Below are 24,963 nucleotides of genomic sequence, written 5' to 3'. Positions count from 1 at the left end.
TTTTCTAGCCAACCATAGGGGCATTACCATCCATGCTATGAACCAAGTAAGGGGCTAAGGTTCATCTAACAAAAGAGGTGGTGAGGGGAGACAATCTTAACTTGCAAAGGGGCTTAGAGTTGGTCACGTGGATAGGATAGGTAGGAATCAATGAAGGTTTTGTCTGCATGGTGTTGGGAGATGTGAACTCTAAGGCACCATGTGACAAATTATGTAAGAACGATAAGGTGAAAATTAGTGAAAATTAATAAATTATTTCGACTTTAGAAGTGTGCATGTTCACTATGTTTCATTAGCCTCAGAAGCTCGCACAACCCAAGTTGGACGGACAGGACAAGAGGATCAGTATCACAATCTATGTCTGATGCATCTTTCTGTGTCAAATAAAAAATTGGTTCATGGCCGAAAAGAAATAAAATAATAATAATAATACTGGTTGGAGTCGAGATATTTTTACTGCGTGTTAGCCTATTATACAAGTGGTTTGATCTGTTGCGTGTTAAGTTTGTCTACCTTCAGAAATGGGATCCAATTGGTTTCGATGGTTAAACCGAGGTGCAGTTGCAGTATGTGAAGACATTTCTGCAAAATATTATTAAAAGTGCCAAACAGAAATAAATAAATAAAAAAGACATTAAATACTTGATAGTAGGAGACTGAAAAGAAGTGTTGATTCCTATGGGCTTGCCTTTGTTTCCTTCCAACTGTTTTTTCCTTGTCAAATAAATATTACAAAATTCATGTAAATCTACCTTCAGCAACTCTATCATTTGTTGGAGGAGAATAAAGAAAAGGATCCATAAGGGAGATAAGACAAAAATACAACCAGGGAGGAGTCCTCCTGACACTAAGGATCTGTTTGGGAGTTAAGTTTTCGAGAATAAAAAAATAGAAAGGAAAGACTTCGGAGTCATATCAAAAGTGTAATTCATGGTTTTAATGTTTTTCCATTCTTTCTCTTTCAAAACTCCCTATGCATAAGATTCTTTTAATCCTATTATTTGGTTGACAGACACATCTAGTGCAACATAATTATACCACCAACAATGCAATTAAATAACAATTCAAAGAGTTTAGAGTTGCATAAGTTCTATGCATGAAATTCATTTGCAAAATGAACAAAGGGAATTCACAAAAACAAAATGTACCGAAGTAACTATAAAGTCTATAAGGCATTGAACATGACACACAGCCTCTTATTCCTCATTCTTAATGATGCATCATTAAAGCCCTGTAGATTGGTTAATACTTGATAGGTTAGGCTCATATGTCGGGCGACTAGATCAGGGGATCCAAATTGAGAATGACAGTTCTGAAATAAAAAGATTAAGGAGCTTTGCCAGACGTAACTTTGGGTTTAGCAGAGAAGGTTACATGAAACTGAGGTATGAGATACATTCAACAGCACAAAGCCCTCTTCATAGCACAAGAACATAAACTAAGAAGAGACAAAGCTATAGTTACTTGAGATTGTAACAACATCCTCAGACAAAGCTACAACAGGATAGAATATGGTTACTTCAGTAAAGCATCTAGCAATTTCTTAGTTCCTTTCAGTAGACTTTTTTTTTATTTCGCCATATTATGTCACTCAATTATTTCAGCTCCTAGGTCATTTGCTTAGAAAAGGGTAGCAGACGTTATATCTATCATTCTATCTTCCATATAGATAGATTAAAAGTTAAAAATGAAACTGAGGGACTGACTTGTAATAGAGTGACATCATAGACAAGGCTGGAAAGACACAACTATGAAAGCTGGATACAAAATGTTGGTGAAAGTTATTAGAATTGCAAGTAAAAAACCAAGGATCAAGAGACATCCAAAATATAGTTCAGAGCTACTTTCAGCATCCAAAACTCTCTGCAGCAACCATCCAATTGTCATTTCTCATTTCTCAATCACAATTTCACACATTACTATATACCACAAAAAATCCACAGGCTGCTTCAACCACTCCTAATTAAATACAATACCAACAAAGGACCAAAGAACTCACTGGAACTGAAATCAATATAGTAAACACCTAAGAAACACAGGTTTAATGCGATACTAATACATCGATAACAAGTAACGACAAAATTCATAAATACAAACAAAAAGTATCTAAAAATAACAAAATCCGACACGATACATATCCGACGATGGTGTAACAACCAACAACAACTGTCAATGCTATATAGGCAAAAATTGAACATCCAAGACCCAACAACCAACATTAACATCAGAATCTAAACAATAATGGTATATTTTATAACCAATTTGGCATTCAATGGGTAAAAACTAGTATCACCATATTACAATGCCCAAATTGCTAGTTTTTTTGTTCTTTTTCTTTTGTTTGCTTTTTCACTAACAAAGTTCCAACATCATAAAAACAAAAACATAAACTTACTATTATAATGAGAAATACTTTCTCATCACCAACTAGAAAACAAAACAAAACAAAACCATTTAGTGCAAATTCATTCATTCGGAACGGCTGGCAAACCTCTCAACCTTGCTATCATTCAAATTGATACCCACCATAGCCTCACCCAACCCACAACTCACCTCAACCAGCACCTCAGGATCACTGTAATGAGTCACAGCCTGCACAATCGCCCTCGCCCTTTTCGCAGGGTCGCCACTCTTGAACACACCAGAGCCAACAAAAACACCATCACAACCCAGCTGCATCATCAGCGCCGCGTCCGCAGGCGTAGCTACACCACCTGCAGCAAATTGCACCACCGGAAGCCTCCCTAGCTGCTTTGTCTGCATCACCAAGTCATAAGGTGCAGCAATTTTCTTAGCAAAAGTGAAAACCTCATCATCATCCATGTTTTGGAGAACCCTAATATCTCCCATCACGGACCGCACGTGCCGCACGGCCTCAATTATGTTCCCAGTGCCAGCCTCGCCCTTGGTGCGGATCATCGCCGCACCCTCGCGGATGCGGCGAAGAGCCTCGCCAAGGTTGCGGCAGCCACAAACAAACGGGATGCGGAAGTTGTGTTTGTTAATATGATTATCTTCGTCGGCGAGTGTGAGAACCTCAGACTCGTCGACGTAGTCGATGCCAATTGCTTCAAGAATCTGAGCCTCAACGAAGTGGCCGATTCGGGCTTTGGCCATGACCGGAATAGTGACGGCCTGCTTGATTTCCTTAATCAGCTGAGGATCGGACATTCGGGCAACGCCGCCTTGAGCACGGATATCGGCGGGGACACGCTCGAGAGCCATGACGGCGCAAGCACCAGCTTCTTCAGCGATACGGGCTTGTTCGGCGTTAACGACGTCCATGATAACGCCGCCACGTAGCATCTGGGCGAGACCGACTTTGACGGAGAAAGGGGATTTTTTGGTTTCGGTGATAGCGCCGTTACCGTAGACGGTTACTATACCAGATGGTTCCATGGTTGAGAAAAAGTGGGGTGTGATTATTGTGTGAGTGGTATGAATTTATATGAATGGAGAGTGGTGAGAGATGAGTTATGTGAGGTGGGGATTAAGTAGTAATGTTGTTCGTATCATCATCAATTGTATTTGCCTTCAACTTGTTCTAATCAAATGTGGCCACGCAACCTATATCTATGGGCTTCTCATGATTATCATGGGAAACACATAGGTAGGTTGTTCCAATAGATAAAATCTGTTATCACCAATATTTTAAGTCTCACCTATAAAAATATGTCATATCAATTATATAAATTAAATCTATTATTCTTGGAACAATATTTCATGCATTTGCTTTACAAAAAAACAAAAAATGGGAGAGATTATTGAAGGTTTATTAAAAAGTGATCCAGAAATAAAACAATATAATATTTATATATTGTTATTTAAAATTTTATTTAATTATATATTGTTTATTATTTATTTGTATTATTTTTTGAAGTTTGAGGAGAGTCAATTGAAAATGAATTTATATACCTGGTCTTGGGTAAACAAAAGGCTATAATAAATTTGAGAGATTGAGATAAAAGAAACAAGGGGGCCGTTGGAACCCAATCTTGAATTTTGTTCCTCCCCCACATGAATAGAAGTGGGGTATGGAAAATAGTTAGGGTTTATGATGTTGTATTCAACTTGTCCTCCACCTTCAATTGTATATTACTAATAACCATAAAAAATGATAATAATATTTGTATACCATGTGGCCTGAGAGACAAAATAAGCCAATCATAGTTCCTCAAATCCTTCTTTGCATTCAATTTTGAGCAGATATTTTCTCTTACTTAAAAAAAGTATTTGTCATTTTGTTCTGTGACTCTCAACTTTGGTTAATGCATCCATCAATTCTCAAAGGAGACCTAATAGTCTGGGCTCTATCAGATTGCTCCATTTCCCTGCACCACAGTCACCACCTTGGATTCGTTATGCACCACCAGACCACAGACACAAATATTTTTGAGAAAACTTAATACTATCAAATACTACTCGTTAAACTCATTTATAAACTAATTAAATTATATAATGTAGTTATTTGTATTAATTTTTGTATAAGATAAAATATTAAATAATATTATGTTTGGTATTTCAAGTGTGAATGAAAGCCTCACATTATGTAGAAGTGAATGAGTTAAAGAATATATAAGTATAATGAACTCACAGACCTATTGACTTAAGGTTTGCGTAAAAAATGTGATGTCAAACTCATTTATATGCTTCTTTCATTTAGCACGTGACAAAATGATATAATCCATGTATGAAAATTTCCAACAAGTGGTATAAGTCTTCCTAGCATTTGATATCAAACCAACTTAAATATTTCTTTCACTTAGCCTATGGAAGAACATTATAATTTATGGATAAACATCTCTTAACATATTATCACTTAAGTAATTAAGTACATACTCATTTTTTTCCGACTTCAAATGGATTCTAAGAAGAGAATGAAGATTGATGGTTGAACAGTGATCATCTCGGGTATTTGAGTAACAAAATTTTCTTTTTTCCTTTATTTTCATTGATAAAAATATTATTTCATTATAATTAAAATGATTGATGTTTTATAGCAAGTGTTACATAATCAAAATATTATTCATAATTTATTCATATTTAATTATTATTGATTTTTTAAAAATAATATAAATAAATGATGAAAAATTAAAATAAAAAAAAGAGAAGGTGTAAAAAAAACTACACCAACCATAACGAATATTAAACTAAAGAGTAAATTACTCTGACACCCCCTGAGTTTTAGTGAAATTACACAAACCACCCGTCACTTTTCTACACCTGCACAAACATCCCCTATTTTTAAACTTTCATTACATTGATCACTCCTGCATAAGAAATAAGTGTAATCTTTTAAACAAAAAATGTGATATATGCAATTAAGTTAAACAAAATATGATATTATTGTGGAGACACGTCCAAATAATATATGAGTTAAACAAGTCTAAATAATATACAAATCAATGTATCTTTATTATTTTTGGTTCGTTACACTACATTATAAGAATGATTTAAACAATATTTCTTTATAATTCTTGATGCATTTTGTAACAAAAAATAATAAAGATACATTAATTTGTATATTATTTAGACTTGTCTACACAATATATCATGTTTTGTTTAACTTAATTGCATTTATCACATTTTTTGTTTAAAAGATTAAACTTATTTCTTATGTAGGAGTGGTCAATGTAATGAAAGTTAAAAAATAGGGGAGGTTTGTGTAGGTGTAGAGAAGTGAGGGATGGTTTGTGTAATTTCACTAAAACTCATGGGGTGTCAGTGTAATTTACTCTAAACTAAAATAATAAAGTAAAATCCGCAAACCGTGTTTAATAACATAAAAAGCAAATGAATGAATATGTATGTATCAAATGTGAAATACTTTTTATATTATTATCAAATTTTCCATCATTTTACAACTATCATTAATGTGGATGATGTAACCATGAAATAGCTAACAAATTGTGAGTTCACGGGATGAATAGGCGAGAATATAGGCTCGACGCTGAAGCTGCTTGTGACCGTTGCACCTTCCCTCGATTTGAAATTGCCCCAAACGACACAACACAATCTCAACCCTTAACTCCATTACCATTATGTAGAAATTTAGGATTGGTAAAAGAATGGTCAAATTTAATGAGTTGGTCTCAAACAATTTATTATATAAGCATAATTTGTTATAAATGATAAAACGATAAAATCAAATAATAACTAACAGATAAATATAAACTATAAACAAACTCAAATAAAGTAATTAACATGAGAATGACCATCTATGTGAAAAGAAATTATTGTTAATATAATTCATCTCTGAGACAGAAGAGGCACTACTATAATAATTGTCGGTAAGAAGAGAAATCACTAGTATAATCATCATTGGAATAATCAACAATGGGAAAAGAAATCACTACTAACATAAGTTGTCAATGGGAGAAAAAAAGCATCACCATAATTATCATCAGTGAGAAAAGAAAACCCAGTGGTATAATTATCATCAAAATGGTTGTTAATGGGAAAAAATCACCAAAAGCACCAATAAAATGATCGTCGATGGGAAGAGAACTTAGTAGTATAATCACCATCGGAATGACCATCGATGAGAAAAAAAATCATCATTAACATAATTTGCCAATAGGAAAAAATGTATCACCGGAATGATCGTCGGTGAGAGGAGACTCAATATATATAAAGGGAAGAAATGTATTTTTGTATCGGAGCATCTTGTGTTTTATTTGGATGACTTTTGTATGAAATTTGAAATTATGAGATTGAAGGGGGAAAATGAATGAAAAGGGAGATGACTAAATGAAGTTCTGAATTTTTGACACCTCGACAATTTAGGATTGGTAAAAGAATGGTCAAACTCAATATGAGTTAGTCATAAACAATTTATTATATAAGCAAAAGTTGTTATAAACGATAAGATGATAAGCTCAACTAATAAGTAACATAGAAAGATAAACTATAGATAAACTCAGATAAAGTGAGACTAACTAAATCATAGATACGATAATTCTCTATCAATCTAAATATCCTCTAACAATTCTCTCATTGATCTCCAACAATCAAGTAATATCCAACATCAATTATATCAAAGGGTAAGAGAAACCCTTTGAAACCCAAATCCAAATCAATCAACAACGACCAAGTTCGTACCTATCGCTATTATTTCCGCCGCCAATCCCCAAATAAAAACATCTTCGTCACCTCCTCCACCTCCTTTGTCATCTCCTCCATCTACCACCACATCACAAAGCTCTTCTCCAAACTAGTCCGTCTAACCACTCCTAACAAAAACTCCTACAAGGTTTTCGAGAAAATCCTATATTTCCATGATGATAAAAAAAAACAACAACCTCTCGAAACCATTTGTGGAACCCTCATCTTTGATCAACCACTCCCACCAATCCATGTTTCTCACAGGAAAATCATTTTCCTCGGCCTCGACGAAACTCTCGTCCACTCCAAAGTAGACCCACCACCAGAGTGCTTTGATTTCATTGTCCGCCCTGTGATATAGGGTGAGGCGATGAACTTCAAAGTTCTGAATTGCCCCAGAGTGGACAAGTTTATATCGTCGTTGTCGAAGAATTTCGAGGTTGTAGTTTTTACCGTGGGATTAAGAGAGTATGCTTTATTGGTTCTAGACCGGCTCAACCAAAACCGGTTTATTTCGCACCAACTTTATAGGGATTAATGTCACAAAGTAGAGAAGTTTGTTAAGGATTTGTTGGAAACGGGTTGGGATTTGAAGCGGGTTGTTATTGTGGATGTGGATGATAACCCGAACTCGTACTCAAATCAACCCGAAAATGCTATTCCGATTTTACCCTTTGTGAATGATCTTGGGGCTAGGGAGTTGTGGAAGTTGAGGACGTTTTTTGATGGATCTGTTTTCTATGATGATATTAAGGATGCTGTTAAGGGCTACCTTACTTTGCAACAAAAATCATAACAAGTGTTTATTTTTTGGCCATGTCTTCGATTTGTATTGGTGGAGTAATCATGAGTTGAACGAACCACTATTTGTTCAATGTCTAGCAAAAATAGTGGTTAACACAAGAAATAACGTACTCAAATTTAATTAGCAAAAAAGAAAAGAAAAAAGGTAATGTTATAGTACTAATTCTTATCTTCAAATTTAATTAGTTATATTCAATTTCCCTGTTTGATAATAAGAATCCCCACAACACTTCTTTAGCTCTAATTAGCACTATGTACAACACAAGAAATAAGTGTGATCATGACTTCAAATAAAGTGAGTAACTATTATATGTTTCCCGGGAATAACACGTGATGGGAGGACAGTCACACATCCCGAAATGATTAGTTTACCCAAAGGGTGAGGGGTATCCTTGGTAGTACCTAAAAAAGTACAATGAATATGTACTTTATAAAATGATATTTATTTTTAAATTCAAGACAAACATGCACAAGAAATTCTGCATCTTGCCTTACTTGAGATATGGTTGTGTGAGAGGTCAAGACTTTCTAATTCAGTTAAAGATCCACTGCTCTTTGGTATGGTTCCGGTGAATGATTCTACGAATAGTTCATGACACCTAAGTGAAGTAGCTTTGAAAGATCAATGATGGAATGCACCAGCATTTTGTTAATGTACTCACATGTTGTTCCTTTCAAGACCAAATTAAGGGTACATTACATAGCTAGGAATGGTTAGTGAGGAATCTATATTGTTAATGTTATAGTTTGAGGCAATTTGAAACTGTGCATAGGTTGTTTTCTGTGCAATTTGAACGTGTCTGAAAGACCAATGATAGCCAAACATGCAGGAATACATCCTGATAGGTTGTTTTCTGCAACATCCTACACAAGGATATTTCTTGTATGTGTGTTGCCTCGTAGCTGTAACTTTGAAAGTGAAGATAGGTTTTTATTGATGTCTTCGGTATGGATCCATTAAATCTATTGTTTATGAGGACAAGAGTTTGTAGATTTTGAAAGGCAGAAGACAAATTGGCGAAGACATTATAGTTGCTCTAGTCTAAGATGGAAAGTAAACGGAGTGAGCATATCGATCTAAGCCTTGAGCAACAATATGATCACTCCCTTTACTTATAAATGCGCGGACTTATCTTCGGCCTTCTAAAATCTGCAAACTCTTGTCCATGACAAAAATAATTTTATCGGATCCATACCGAAAGAGATCAATAAAAACCTTCCTTCACTTTCAAAGTTACAACTACGAGACAACACACTTACAGGAACAATGTGGTCTACCTTCTAAACATCAGGTCTGAAAATGAACTGATGGAAAATTGATTACTCAAACTTTTTGTCACCAGCTTGCAAAAACAGGAGGCTGATTGAACTGTTAGTGTAAAATATTTATTCATACTCAGTACATCATCCACCATTCATTTGTATTACTTTTTTTTTAGTATGATGATTAAAAATGCATTGGGATGATGAATAGAGACTATATAAAACTCTTACACCATAAGCATACATTTTTTATCTAAAGACTGAAATAAATTCAAGTTAAATAAAATGAACTAAATCCACTAAAACTAAGTAAATGGTAGGATAAAATTTTGCTGTCACAAATGACATCCAAAGCTAGATTTGAAATCTACTGATTTCTATGCTATTCTAACCACATTGCAAAATTAATTTAAAAATCATGCATTGAATCCATATACATTAACAACAAAACTACAAGTACAACAAAACCCTCATAACTGTTAAACCAAAAGTGTTACATAAACATCATGATCCATAATGGTATCACAGATCCAAATTGTAAAAGAACAAAAGATAACAGATCTCATCGGATCAAGGCACATGAATAAACCTGGTGTGGCAACCTCCATGCCTCAGATTTAGTGAAGCACATATCATCAAGGTCATCACTTATACACCAACTACACTTTGGATTCTGAGAACACTGTGATTGAACCAAAATCTCTCCACAGTTTTTTGGAAACTGAGTGGACCCCTTTGACCCAAATAGTTGGCGAGTTGAAGGGTCTTCAGTTATTTGACGGCCATATCTGGAGAACCCGTGAGAGGGTTGGTAGAAAGAAGCATGGAGAAAGAGGAAGATGAGAAGTAAGATTGGTAGAAAAGTTGATTGTGGGTTTGGGTTGAAGAGAGAGAACGCCATGGTTGAAAGCTCAAAGCTTTGAACTTGGAAAGGGTGTTAGTGCAGAATGAAGGGGAAAGTTTACTTTTTTATTATTTTTGTTGAATGATATATTGATATTGAAAGGGATCTTACAACGAAACGCTACTTTGTTTGGTTAATGTGGGAAAATTTACTTTGTTGGTGCACCTTGACCGAAAAATTACGTTCCTGGTGCACCTTTTGAAAAAATTACCAAAGTAGTGTAGTTTTAGGGTAAATCGGCAACCCCATTGCCGATTTACAGAAAAGAAATATTTTTTAAATGTACTTCCCCTAACTCGGCAATAGGGGGGAGTTTTTACCAAATATATTATTTTTTTAATCTCCTCCTCCTAAATCGGCAATGGGGGAGGAGTTTTTCTCAAATATTTTTTTTTAACCTCCTCCCCTAACTCGGCAATGGGGGAGGAGTTTTTCAATAATTGATTTTTTTTTAAATCTCCCCCCTAAATCGGCAATGGGGGAGTTTTGTAATAATTTTTTTTTTAATTTTCCTCCCCTAACTCGGCAATGGGGGAGGAGTTTTTCAAAAGATTAATTTTTTAATTATCCTCCCCCTAACTCGGCAATGGGGAGGAGTTTTTCAAAAGATTAAATTTTTAATTATCCTCCCCCTAACTCAGCAATGACAGTGCCGATTTCATTGGAAATTTTTTTGGCTAGAATGAATCTCGGCAATGGCACTGTCGATTTTCATTTACATATTTTGGCAATAAATACTATGCCATCAATATTTATTGTGCAGAGCAATATTATGCGTTAATGAATATTAATTAATGAATTCAACCACTCACTAAATTAATGAATATTATGCACTTAATGAATATTGTGCAGAAACAATATTCAACGAGTCACTAAATTTAATGAATTCAACCATAAATATATTTAATTCGGTCAAACAACCTATTGAATTATCCTCCCCCTAATTATATTCATTAAGTGCATTCAATCTTTTGAAAAACTCCTCCCCCATTGCCGAGTTAGGGGAGGAAAATTAAAAAAAAAATTATTACAAAACTCCCCCCCATTGCCGATTTAGGGGGGAGATTTAAAAAAAAAATCAATTATTGAAAAACTCCTCCCCCATTGCCAAGTTAGGGGAGGAGGTTAAAAAAAAATATTTGAGAAAAACTCCTCCCCCATTGCCGATTTAGGGGGAGGAGATTAAAAAAATAATATATTTGGTAAAAACTCCCCCCTATTGCCGAGTTAGGGGGAGTACATTTAAAAAATATTTCTTTTCTGTAAATCGGCAATGGGTTGCCGATTTACCCTAAAACTACACTACTTTGGTAATTTTTTCAAAAGGTGCACCAAGACCGTAATTTTTCGGTCAAGGTGCACCAACAAAGTAAATTTTCCGGTTAATGTGCTTGGTACAAACACAAAAAGTTGCCAAAATGACACATGATGAATATACAATTATGGAGAGTTAATTATACTAACACTCATGAGTTTTAGTGAAATTACACAAATAATTTTTCATTTTTTTACACCTACACAAATTTTCACTAAATTTTATACTTTCATTATAATATTTTAAACATAAAATATGATGAATGCAATTAAATTAAACAAAACATAGTATATTATGTAGGGGTAGAAAAATGATGGATAATTTATATAATTTCACTAAAACTCAGGGGTATTAGTATAATTTAATGATAATTATATATAAGTTGTGATAAGATTCTCATCCAAAAATTGAAAGAACAATAAATAAAAATCTTATAATCATAGGACAAATAAATAAAAATCTTATAAACATAGGACAAATGTTAAAAATTAATATAAATCATTGTTATTGATCATTTTTTACAGTAATAACTAGTCATATAGATATATAAACAAATATATTAAAGGAAAGGGGTCAAGAGTGTTTTTACTGGCATTTGAACTCATACCTCACATTCTTGAGTTCGTTAAAATCATTATTGCTTTGTGTTTAGAAAACGTTAGGTACCATTGTTTCCATAACAGATTAGACTTTAACTATTAGTTAGGAGAAATCTTAATTAGGGACGATAATAAAAACTAAATTATGGATATCTATCCGAATTTAATCCAAATTTAATAGGAAAAATCTATCGCGACTGAGTTTGAGTTTGGTTATTTGGTAAGATAATACCCTACCCAAAATTCAAATAATGTATATAAAATTATATATACATATATTTGTGAAATGTGTAGGATGACTAATATTTTATATTTGATTTTCAAAATATATACCTCAATTATCAGTTTACAAGGGAAAATCTATTCCGACTTAGTTTAAGTTTAGTTATTTGCTAAGGTAATATCTGCCCCAAATTCAAATAACATATTTAAAATTATATATACATATATTTGTCAAACATGGAGTGGGATGACAAATATTTTATATTTGATTTTCAAAATATATACCTCAATTATCAGTACTTTGCACACATGTATATATATAAAATACTAAAATAGTTTTGGATTTTAAGTCGGGTTCAGATTACTCAAAACTCAATAGGTTAAGGATGATAATATCTAATAATAATTTTTTAAAAAGGGTTTAAAATCAAATATCTTTTGATTATACGAACACATGTAAAAGATGAATTATACATCAGTATCTAATAATAATTTTTTAAAAAGAGTTTAAAAAAAATTACACTTTAAATATATTTTTTGATTTATTGAGAGTGAAAATCTTCTTACTCAAAGAAAAAGTTTTTTAAACTTACACCTCATCATAGTCATCAATTCCAGAAAAATTCAATAGTTTCAATTAGCGAGTAGATCTAAATCATTATATATCCATAAAATTAATCACTAAGATAGAGAGCAACTTACTCTTAAGTAAATTGATCCCTCTTTATTAACACGATCTTATTTTATATATATTCCATATATTCTTATCTCAACACCAAACTAACCCTATCTATTGACATAACATAATCCAAAAAGAGAAAAAGACTCACCGGAATAGTTATCAAAAAGTATTTCAGTATTTCTAATTCAAACGACAGCGTTTCCAGTTTGCCGTCTAACAAAATAAAACAAATAAATCGAGAAACGAGGAAAATTGAATATTCACAGTCTGTACGCAAGGGAGGCGTAACCTCTGGGTAACTCAGTATCGATGTCAACACGCCATTGAAGCTCTATTTCGAATTCAATCACATACCCTTTTCTTTTCTATTCTCAAAGTTTCGTTCTTTCCCATAAAGCTTCATTTTTTATTTTTGGGCTGATATTGTTGGTAGATATCAATCATATGCATATTTTTGCCCTACTTTGGTCTTTGTTTTAGGTTTAATCAATGGAAGGAACATATTTGGGGTGTAATAATCAGGTGGAAGTTGTAGAAAATTTATCTACAAGGGTTTCTAATTTTTCCCTTGACGACCAGATATCCAATTCCAATTCTCCTCTGGTAAAATTTATCTTTTATTATATATGCATATGTGTTTGTGTTTGATGTATTGTAAATTTCTTCACTTTTTTTTAGATTTTGTGTTTGTGGAATTTGACTTTGAATATCTTCACTTTGATTTTGCATTTAAAAGGTAACTGAAATAGAAAAAGGAATAAGGATCATTGACAATCATTTGATTATATTATGTTACTTTAAGTAATAATAATTTATGGGATTTTCCTTTTAAGACTAGGTACTTGTAGTTTCGTGCTTTGTGATGTATATGCATGATTAGTTGTGCTTTGATGTCATTGACAGGATCATGAGGAAGGTGGTGATATGAGGAATAATGTTACTAAAGAGTATTGTGATTCTTTTTCCAATGCTAGCATTGAAGGGCATAATATGACTTTGTCCAAATTATGTCCCGAGTTACCTGAAGAAAGTTTGGAAAAGACTAAGGAAGACATGGAGTCTTTAGGTGATCTTCAGAAGCGGGGGAAGTATTTCTATTATGATACTCCGCATGATGAAGATACTGGAGTTTGGATACCTGTCTCAGTTCCGCCTATGCTAGAAGATGATCACAGAGAGTGGGCCAAAGGTTTTCACACGAATGGTGGCTATTTTCCGGATGATGACTTGGGATGGAATCAATACCTTGGAGAAGAAAGGGAATTGACTATGTGGGATGTGCTAGCAGAAATGTTACTTGTAGCCCGAGGAAAAGTGACTTCTTTGGCGGCGGGAGATATCCACTCTTGTACCTTTAAGTGGGTATCCAGCCATTTACTTGAAGAAGCTTGGAGAGAAATGGCACAGACGCTTGCAGAGGCAAACTTTGGTAATGTGAAGGAAATACTAGAAGCAGAGCCTCCAAAATGGTTGGCGGACAGTGCTGCTTTTTCTTGTATGCTTTGTGGCGTGAGGTTTCATCCTATCATGTGCTCTCGGCATCACTGTCGGTTTTGTGGAGGAATATTTTGTGGTGAATGCTCCAAAGGACGGAGCTTATTGCCATCAAAGTTCAGAGTTTCTGACCCCCAAAGAGTTTGTGATGTATGTTGTGTCAAACTTGACTCTGTACAGTCTTATTTGATGGACCATGTAAGTAATGCGGCTCAGTTGCCAACCCACGACTTGACAGACCTCAGCACTTTGAGATCATGGGTTAATTTTCCTTGGGGACAGTCCATGGAATATGAAATTTATAAAGCAACTAATGCTGTCAAAGCTTATAACCAGGTATCGTTTCAAATGCGTTTATTTTTTAATGCCTAATTTTCCTGCAGAGGTAGAAACCACTCATGACTAGTGGTAATTATTATGAGGTTACGTCTATAATGAACTTTCTTCAATATTGATATAAAGAACACAGTTGAGGTTTTTAGGTTTCATGCAAAGTATATTTCTTCTAGAAAATAATTTCACACTGAGTAAGTGGGTTTCATTAGAGAACTGGTGTCACACATGGCAAGGTTAATTAACCCGGTATAACGTGGGCGAGCATTGCTATATGATTACTTGGTGACAATCAAAAGTTAAGCAACTATATGGAAATGGAGAAAGAAAACTGTAGCATTGAAACTTGATATGAAAAAGGGAATTGTATCTTTCCAATGGTTTCCCCTTCACAAAGGGTTTCCCCTTGGAAAGTGACCAATAGCTCTATTCTCACAGAATATAATTCTCAGAATTCCCTCTCTACTGTTATTTTGTCTTATGTATATTTCTAAACTACCCTATACCCCAACACTCCCCGATTATTGAAATGCATGTCACAATTTGAATCATTCAAGAGTAAAACTTGAAATCTTGAATTAATTAAAAACTTTACTTTTGCAGATAGGTTTTTTGAAGCCTGAGAAGTCCATTCCTGATGCCATTCTAAGGCAAGCAAAAGGTCTGGCAATTATCACTGTGGCCAAAGTGGGAGTGGTTGTTACATATAATATTGGAACAGGACTTGTGGTTGCACGCAGGGATGATGGTTCGTGGTCTCCACCATCTGCCATTTCCACATTTGGTATGGGGTGGGGCGCTCAGGTAAATTAACTACTCTATAACAATTTGGATCAGATAGTCTAGCAATGGCTTATGGCTATGGACTGAAAGCCAAGAATCTAAAACTACACGTTTTACGTATTGTTTCCAGATTATACTTTAGTAGGAAGGTCTACTCTAATACCAGAAGATTTAATTTGTTGATCTCTTGCAGAAAGAAATTTCATTGTAGCTTTTAATGAAATAGCCAGAAAATATTTGTGTCATATTACACAATATATGAGTTTCCATATGGATCTTCATATTAATATTATTCTGTTTACCCTTGAATTGTACCAAGTTAACATCATACTCCATGATTTGAACATCGTCTGAGGAGTTCACTTATTTTTTCCTTCAACATAGGCTGGAGGAGAGTTAACAGACTTCATCATTGTTCTGAGAACGAATGACGCTGTCAAGACATTTAGTAGTAACACCCATCTTTCACTTGGAGCTGGTTTGAGTGCTGCAGTTGGCATTCTTGGAAGGGCAGCTGAAGCTGATGTTCGAGCTGGTGATGGTGGCTATGCTGCTTGTTATACTTACAGCTGCAGTAAAGGTATGTCTGTTATTTGTGATTATCTAGTTTACTGAAACCTATATCGTTTTTGGTAATAGTATGTAACTTGACATTTTCTTCGTTTGTGCAACATGCAAATTTCGTTTGTACTGTAAAGTGACCCCACTTTACAGTACAAATGAAAACGAGGTTATCAATAGAGGGACAGTGATAGAGAGAAATGGGTAGAGCAGTGAGAGAAGAGAGGTACTTGATAGAGTTGAAACCAAAAAGGTAGTTGATACCCCAAGGCTAGAACTCACCTAAACCCATAGTTTTGATCAAATCTTTAAAATTTCACTGCAAAAAATTCAAACGTAAATATATTAACTATTGGTACCATATGTTGTCATTACACGTGCGCACACACAACAACCACTTAATGTTTTCCACTCTTGCTATACGTGCTGTTAATATTCCACTTCTTGATGATTAAAACACTTAATTAGAAGTCTTGCCTGAGGTTTAAACAATTCTTAATATAATACTCAGAACATAAGCCTTATCTCATACATTGGATGTTTAAAACATTTAGTATTGTGGAGAATGCCAATGATAAGTATTGAGATTATTTGTTTGGTAAGGTTGGATGAACTACTCTAGGTTGGAAAGGAACAGTAGATTTTCAATGATACCTTTATGTCCCTTGATTATATCTGGGGTAGGATTACTTTTTGGCTTCTCTCTGGTGCAAAACCCTTGAGCTTTTAGTGGTGTTCGTATGGTAGATATGCAAAGAGACTGGCATGCTTTGTTGCATGACCATTTTGCTTAGCTGCTGGGTGTTTCTTTTCTTCTTGTGAGGATACCTTATCCTCTTGTAATATTCTCCCTTTTATTCGAATAGTATTTCTTCTTTTATCAAAAAATAAAAAAAATACTCGGGTAGTGTTTGACCGTAATATTACTTTTAGGTGCATTTGTTGGATGTTCACTCGAAGGCAGTATTGTCACTACACGTACTGAAGAAAATTCTCGTTTTTATGGAAGCCAGTCTTTAACTGCAACAGATATACTTCTCGGCTCATTGCCAAAGCCACCTGCTGCTGCCATTCTCTACCGTGCTCTTTCGGATTTGTATGTTAAGGTTGATGGTTAATTGAATGGCTCAACATTGAATTTCACTCTTTCTTTTGGGGCATTAGCATTAAGGAAAATAATTGACCTATTGGACCATTAATAATTTGTACAGTTTCTAAGTCACTCAGTTTGTAAAGGTTCCTTGCTGTCATTATTTATCAACGTACATATATGCAGATATTATACCTACACATTGACTCAGGGGAAGAATGGTGACCTGTTTTAATGTTAACTTTATTTTGTTGCACAATAAACTGTTATTCTCATGTAATTATTTGATGATTTGAGGATGTTATGAACCTTCAAAAGTGCAGCAACTATGCAACTTAATGGCCATAAAATAAGTTTATCAACAATTTTTTGGGGACTTTTTCTTGTCATAAGATCATGTGGAGAATGGGTATAAGCACATTTTATTACTGGATTATATTCAGATTTGTGAAATTTCTTTTATTATTTGTGTACATCTCTTTCTTTAATATGATCACATGACAAGAAAAGTGTATTACAGGCCTCTAAAGAAATTTGGTCATCATGGATTTTTGTTCTTTTATGTAATTTTAATGACTACTTGAAAGATAGATTTGATTTTTTGCAATAAAAATATATACTTTAGGACTCTACCTAAGTCTACACACATTGAATATACCAACATGTGGATTAAAGTTTCTTAGGAACAATAGCTTGATTTCTATTGACATTATTTTACTTCTTGAACATCAGATATTGTCAATCTCAGCTGGTTTACCAATCACATCAAAGGAATGACATAAGAAAAGTATGCTAAATGGTTATTTTTCTACAAATACCCAAAACAATAGTGGTCTAAGACTCACTAGATTTTCAAGTAGATCAAAATGTTAAATATTCGATTTTTGAAAGTGACATTTGTTGGGATTAACATAAGGGATATACACACAAAAAGCTCAATTCAAATTAGGTGTGGTCACCATTTGGTACACATCTACAAAGATGGAATAAGATAAATGATCAATCTTGAACTCTAAATTGGCCATATAATTCGATCCAATTTATTCCATAGTTGATCATTACTAATGTAGATTAGTTAAATGTTTTTTTGAAGATGGGTCAGTATGGATTGGTCAATGTTGTTTAGTCAATTAAATTTGACATTGATATTTTCTTTCAAAATGGCATAACTAGGATGAATGTACCAAATCAAACATATGATATACCTTGAATTAAATCACTTCAATTTCACTTATTAAAACAATAACTCTAACACATTTAATTATTATTTATATGTATGAATCAATTTTTTTTATTTACCCTAACTCTTATATATATAATATGTCTGGTCTTCTTCATTTTAAAGATGATGGTAGATTATTGGTGAATTATTTTCCACTAACTATTTCCACCATTATAATAAACTATCATTTTTCTGATGCAAGCTGGGAAGAGAAGCTATAGACCGAACATAGTGGCAGAATGTTGTTTTTGAACCAATTTTACTTCATAAAATATTTTCATCATAAAGATCGAATAATAACGGGGAACAATGTGTACAAAAATCGAATAATAAAAAAATGTAATTTTAACTATTGCAATATTAATTTTTATGCAGCTTTAATTTATATATATATATATATATATATATATATTAATAAATGCACATATAATTTTAAAAAAACGAATGAACGCAAAAACAATATTAAAAACTAAAAAAATCGAATAATAAAAAAAGTAGCATGAGGTTGAGTTTGAAGAGAAAGAATATTCTAAAGAGGAGTATGAATAAGTGAATAGTATTGTTTGTTGTTAATTGCACATCCAAACAAGGCTTTATCTCAAGGTTCTCTTCTTTTCTCTTCTTTTCTCTTCTCTTGTTCATTTTTTCACTATTTATCTTCGATCGCACCATATTACCTTAATCAATTTCATTAATACACTCGCATACCTAATTCTATTTTATTTATCATCGTCTTCCTTCCATTTTTATGCATTTTAATACATTTCTTTAACTAAAATAACCTAGAATTTTGTTTGTAGAGCATAATAGCCTTCTTCTGCTTTTTTCGTATAGAAATTTCACGAAAAGCGATAAAATTTGTGCTTTAGATTCATTTTGGACAGTTATAATATGTGGAAGTCGCAGTTAGTTAGTAACTATGAACTCAAGTTCATATGGTACAAGTTTGAACTAATTATAAAGGATGAGATATATTTTTGTTGCATAGGAGGGGAGTGCCGAGTGCGAGGCTTTCACCTAGTGGGTCTGCGGAGAATAGATATATGCAGTCTTACCCTCACGAGCAAATAGACTCTTTTCATTATCTGAACCCATGACACCGTTGCATGAGGCTCACCCTCGAGTATGTCAAGGATAGATAAAAGAAAGTACCAAAAGGTGGGTTATATATTGTATCCCAAAATATATCATCCGTTGTTATATTGTTTTTTTCTGGAAAAGTTATAGTTTATCTCAGCATGGAGAATCATTTAGATATTATTCAGTTAAACAATCATGGTGTTCATTCACTCCAAGCAAGAAGTAGGGTAGTATGACACAGAATAGTTTAAAATTAAGTGAACACATTGGCATTGGGAAAAATATACATATATGGAAAGGGGAGAGGCCATGGTTGTCATTTCTCCTTCCATCCCCGTTAGATATAGTCTTTTGTTTTTACTTTTTGCTGAATTTGATCATATATCTATTGTCTTTTATGGAGTCATATGATGTTGGTTGTCGATGAGGGACTAGATTTTCATCCAGGATAAGTTTTCCACCTTAACTGAACCTGTCAGTTCTTTTTTACTTATGTGAAGTGTGAAAACAGAAATTGCATAACTTGTTATACAGATACTTATTGAAATTAATGCAATGAATATGTGCCAACAGTTACTTACTATGGTTACTACATTTGTTTTTTGTTGTTTCCTGTCCTTGACAACTGCACCTTATAGGAAATAAAAAATACAATGCTGTTGTTATAGTTCTCAATATCAATATTCAAGATTCAACATAACCTACCCAGAAAGGGTTGGGTGCAGTTGTAATTCATGCATAAAATGAATGGTCTCACATGCAAAAAGGATGTGCAAGGATGGTAATTGATATCCAACGTTTTGTTGATTTAAAATTATCTTTAGTTCTTTTTCTTCCCCTCCATGTAGCATTGAAGGATTCCAACGGGGAAGAAAATCAAGGAATTTAATTCAAATCAATGATAATAAAATGGAAAACCGAGATTTGTTTTTAATTTTATTCCCTTAGTGTTGTTGTTATCTTCAACACTTCTACCATAGTGCAATGTCTAAAAATGAAATTGAAGACAGACTTTTTATTTATTATTGCATTTAAAATCTCCCAACGTTGAAATTGGATAGATGGTACATTTATTCAATTCCTCTGTGATTTATACTGATTTTCGTCTCTATAGTTATGAGTAGTTCTCTTATAGTCACAATTAATTTATTGCTCTAAATTACAGTTTCCATAGAAAATACCATGTACTTGAATATAATGTTGATTGCATTATTATTGTCATTATATATTGCAATTTAATGGTTTGGGCATGTTTGGAGGAGATCGTTAGAAGCTCTAGTAAGGAGGATAGGTCAAATGGAAGTTAGTCCAATTTCTAGAGCCAGAGGGAGGCTATGAAAAACCATACACAAAACAAATAACCTAGAATTTTGTTTGTAGAGCATAATAGCCTTCTTCTGCTTTTTTCGTATAGAAATTTCACGAAAAGCGATAAAATTTGTGCTTTAGATTCATTTTGGACAGTTATAATATGTGGAAGTCGCAGTTAGTTAGTAACTATGAACTCAAGTTCATATGGTACAAGTTTGAACTAATTATAAAGGATGAGATATATTTTTGTTGCATAGGAGGGGAGTGCCGAGTGCGAGGCTTTCACCTAGTGGGTCTGCGGAGAATAGATATATGCAGTCTTACCCTCACGAGCAAATAGACTCTTTTCATTATCTGAACCCATGACACCGTTGCATGAGGCTCACCCTCGAGTATGTCAAGGATAGATAAAAGAAAGTACCAAAAGGTGGGTTATATATTGTATCCCAAAATATATCATCCGTTGTTATATTGTTTTTTTCTGGAAAAGTTATAGTTTATCTCAGCATGGAGAATCATTTAGATATTATTCAGTTAAACAATCATGGTGTTCATTCACTCCAAGCAAGAAGTAGGGTAGTATGACACAGAATAGTTTAAAATTAAGTGAACACATTGGCATTGGGAAAAATATACATATATGGAAAGGGGAGAGGCCATGGTTGTCATTTCTCCTTCCATCCCCGTTAGATATAGTCTTTTGTTTTTACTTTTTGCTGAATTTGATCATATATCTATTGTCTTTTATGGAGTCATATGATGTTGGTTGTCGATGAGGGACTAGATTTTCATCCAGGATAAGTTTTCCACCTTAACTGAACCTGTCAGTTCTTTTTTACTTATGTGAAGTGTGAAAACAGAAATTGCATAACTTGTTATACAGATACTTATTGAAATTAATGCAATGAATATGTGCCAACAGTTACTTACTATGGTTACTACATTTGTTTTTTGTTGTTTCCTGTCCTTGACAACTGCACCTTATAGGAAATAAAAAATACAATGCTGTTGTTATAGTTCTCAATATCAATATTCAAGATTCAACATAACCTACCCAGAAAGGGTTGGGTGCAGTTGTAATTCATGCATAAAATGAATGGTCTCACATGCAAAAAGGATGTGCAAGGATGGTAATTGATATCCAACGTTTTGTTGATTTAAAATTATCTTTAGTTCTTTTTCTTCCCCTCCATGTAGCATTGAAGGATTCCAACGGGGAAGAAAATCAAGGAATTTAATTCAAATCAATGATAATAAAATGGAAAACCGAGATTTGTTTTTAATTTTATTCCCTTAGTGTTGTTGTTATCTTCAACACTTCTACCATAGTGCAATGTCTAAAAATGAAATTGAAGACAGACTTTTTATTTATTATTGCATTTAAAATCTCCCAACGTTGAAATTGGATAGATGGTACATTTATTCAATTCCTCTGTGATTTATACTGATTTTCGTCTCTATAGTTATGAGTAGTTCTCTTATAGTCACAATTAATTTATTGCTCTAAATTACAGTTTCCATAGAAAATACCATGTACTTGAATATAATGTTGATTGCATTATTATTGTCATTATATATTGCAATTTAATGGTTTGGGCATGTTTGGAGGAGATCGTTAGAAGCTCTAGTAAGGAGGATAGGTCAAATGGAAGTTAGTCCAATTTCTAGAGCCAGAGGGAGGCTATGAAAAACCATACACAAAACGATTAGGAAAGATTTAGAGATCAATGCTTTGTCAATGAACATGATTTATGTTAGATCATTATGGTCGTTTGATCATGTAAGGTTTGGTTGTTGTTGTAGTTGTTTATAAATTAGTTAGATTGAAGTGATAGATCTTCTTCTTTTTTAATTTTTTTATGCAGCGAGACCTTCCCTTGGCTGAAACAACCTCAATCTTCAACAACCTTCCAAAACTGTAAGTCTTTTCATATCCTTCTGCTTTGTGGTGTTAAAGTTTCTGGTACAGTTCTCTCGGCATCCATCGATCTAAATCTAACATGTCCCTTTTTATTTGGTTGGAAGGTCTCAGATCATTTTGGGTTACAAATCTTAGGAGCGAAGAAGTCAGAAAGATTCCACATGGCAACTAGACGCAATGTTCATTACACACCTCTTGATACAGATGACAATGACGATATCGGTGATAGGAATAGACCATTTGACCCTCGATTTGATTATACACCAAAAGCGTTGGATAAAGTTCCCTGGAAATCTATTGTCCTTGCACTCTTCCTGTTATTCCTTGGGACAGGACTTCTGTTTCTTTCATACTTTATCTTCACTGGTCATATGGGGGGAGATCAGTCTCAAGGTTTTGGCCTTTTAGCTCTAGGTTTTCTTAGCTTTCTCCCAGGTATGTTGGATTCCCAGAGTTTCATACACAGTGTTTATTTATGCTAATTACTCTAGTTCATTATAAATAACAAGGAAATTGTTTTTGACAAGTCTTAGACTACAAATATATGCTTTGGAGTTTGGGTGAGTTTGTTTGATAGTTATGCAAGAAGATCCATAAAGATAAATTTGTTGCAAATGCTTTTAGCTTTTAAACTAGAAGCACAAACAAGAATGCAGGACTTATCCGTGTCAATTTTAAATGATTTTGTTCAAATTGGGGATTGGAGATTTACTTCATGATTTGCATAGAATAAATATATAATTACATAAACTGCACATCCTCCTTGTGTTTACCACTTCACCACATCTTTACTGTGAATCGTCAAAAGTCATTCCAAAGAAATTGGACACACCGATATTCACAGTTACTATAAAGAAAACATCTTATGAAAATTGCTGCTTTACAATGATGAAGTAAGCAAGTGGGTGAGCTTGGCGCAACGGTAAGGTTGTTGCCTTATGACAATGAGATTACGGGTTTAAATCTTAGAGAAAACCTATGAAAGTCACATATTTTACTAATATACACGGGCTTCTTAGAGGATGTCCTGTTTAAGCAGCAGCCAAGGTACCAAGAGTGGGTAAGGCTATGTAATCTACTCTCCCTAGATCCCACTAAGTGGAAGTCTCATGCATTGGGCTGTCATATTTTACAATGATAAAGTAACTACTGTTTCTGAACTAGAATTTGCTCATAATGTGAGGTCTGCAATTATGAGTTAAGATTACCAATCCCCATTTCCTGTCCCGCAACTAAATATATGCCACCTAGACATTGAAGTGTTAGTAATAGTAATACAATTTAGTTAACTAACACTTCAATGATTAGGCATCTTACATTTTATTGGTGGGAGTGGGGCAGGAAATGGGCATGGAACGGAGACAGAGCTCACCATCCTAGGTTATGGTTATCATTACGATTCAGTCATATCTGTACATGGAATGATATTTGTATTATAAATGTCTAACTACCTTTTGTCCATAGATGCACCTGAATGGTTGAGAAATTATTTACTTTGTTTAATCATGTAACCTTTCATTGGTTATCATTTATCAACTTATCAGCATTTAACTCTATAGATTTACTTTATCTGCCATATGGATCTTCTGTTGGCTAAACTTGCTCACATACTTTTATTTACTTCTGGATACAGGTTTTTATGAGACTCGACTTGCATATTATGCATGGAGGGGTGCCAAAGGATACCGCTTTTCTGCCATCCCTGATTATTAGAGCAATAGAGTTATGATGACTTGAAAACTCAGTGATGATAGAGTTATGATGACTTGAAAACTCAGTGATGATAGAACTTCGGTTTCTGCTTTGTATGCTTCAACAGATTATACAAAATAAGATTGTAGAAAGTTGTATTCATTTTGTTATACTAGCAGTTATCAGGCAGTACCAAAATTTATATTAGTTATGCTTTAAATTTTGTATGATTAAAAAGTAACCTTGGAAGTTTGGCATGAAATTGTTCTTTCAGGCATTATTATTGTTTTTCTTGCAGTTGTCACCATAAACTAAGCTATTTTGGTAAGGTGGATTCACCTGGAGTATCAAGTCCACTATCCTATTACAACAATTTTCAATCATTGATGTGAAGAGTAATGGTAAAAGAAAATTGATTTTCACCAGGTTGTCATTATTTTTAAGTTGAACCTGAAAGTTATCATATTTGCAAATATTATCATACCTATTAAAGTGGTTACTCAAATGATGTAATGTATCATCTGTCAATTAAGAGCTAGTGAGAAGCCTTAGAGTTAGCAAGATATCAATTGAATCATTTCTC

At 33.8% G+C, this 24,963-nt stretch overlaps 4 protein-coding genes and 1 pseudogene across 11 annotated transcripts; 3 read left to right on the top strand and 2 right to left on the bottom strand.

Annotated features, from left to right (window-relative positions):
- On the bottom strand, nucleotides 2,151–3,531 carry LOC109345235 (pyridoxal 5'-phosphate synthase subunit PDX1.3). The gene is made up of 2 exons (XM_019584112.1): nucleotides 2,443–3,531; nucleotides 2,151–2,412 (listed from the first exon to the last, which is right to left on the bottom strand). The coding sequence occupies exon 1, from the start codon at nucleotides 3,397–3,399 to the stop codon at nucleotides 2,470–2,472; it is 930 nt and encodes a 309-aa protein (XP_019439657.1). The 5' UTR covers nucleotides 3,400–3,531; the 3' UTR covers nucleotides 2,151–2,412; nucleotides 2,443–2,469.
- On the top strand, nucleotides 5,923–7,900 carry LOC109344572 (annotated as a pseudogene).
- On the bottom strand, nucleotides 9,514–10,176 carry LOC109345233. The gene has a single exon (XM_019584111.1). The coding sequence runs from the start codon at nucleotides 10,070–10,072 to the stop codon at nucleotides 9,734–9,736; it is 339 nt and encodes a 112-aa protein (XP_019439656.1). The 5' UTR covers nucleotides 10,073–10,176; the 3' UTR covers nucleotides 9,514–9,733.
- On the top strand, nucleotides 13,169–17,361 carry LOC109345232. Its single transcript, XM_019584110.1, has 5 exons — nucleotides 13,169–13,496; nucleotides 13,797–14,723; nucleotides 15,324–15,524; nucleotides 15,888–16,083; nucleotides 16,998–17,361. The coding sequence occupies exons 1-5, from the start codon at nucleotides 13,383–13,385 to the stop codon at nucleotides 17,180–17,182; spliced, it is 1,623 nt and encodes a 540-aa protein (XP_019439655.1). The 5' UTR covers nucleotides 13,169–13,382; the 3' UTR covers nucleotides 17,183–17,361.
- Nucleotides 18,873–24,675, top strand: LOC109345231 (transmembrane protein 230-like). 8 transcript variants are annotated; one of them, XM_019584103.1, is made up of 5 exons: nucleotides 18,873–18,979; nucleotides 22,633–22,685; nucleotides 22,800–23,123; nucleotides 24,322–24,413; nucleotides 24,450–24,675. In XM_019584103.1, the coding sequence occupies exons 3-4, from the start codon at nucleotides 22,850–22,852 to the stop codon at nucleotides 24,399–24,401; spliced, it is 354 nt and encodes a 117-aa protein (XP_019439648.1). In that variant the 5' UTR covers nucleotides 18,873–18,979; nucleotides 22,633–22,685; nucleotides 22,800–22,849; the 3' UTR covers nucleotides 24,402–24,413; nucleotides 24,450–24,675. The 8 variants fall into 8 exon arrangements, with proteins under 8 accessions (XP_019439648.1, XP_019439646.1, XP_019439651.1 ...); XM_019584101.1 differs by having other exon boundaries at nucleotides 24,322–24,425; nucleotides 24,458–24,675; XM_019584106.1 differs by lacking the exon at nucleotides 24,450–24,675 and having other exon boundaries at nucleotides 18,921–18,979; nucleotides 22,793–23,123; nucleotides 24,322–24,447.

Source organism: Lupinus angustifolius, chromosome LG04 (genome assembly GCF_001865875.1).
Source record: "Lupinus angustifolius cultivar Tanjil chromosome LG04, LupAngTanjil_v1.0, whole genome shotgun sequence".
Lineage (NCBI taxonomy): Eukaryota > Viridiplantae > Streptophyta > Magnoliopsida > Fabales > Fabaceae > Lupinus > Lupinus angustifolius.
This window is presented reverse-complemented; position numbering and strand designations above follow the sequence as displayed.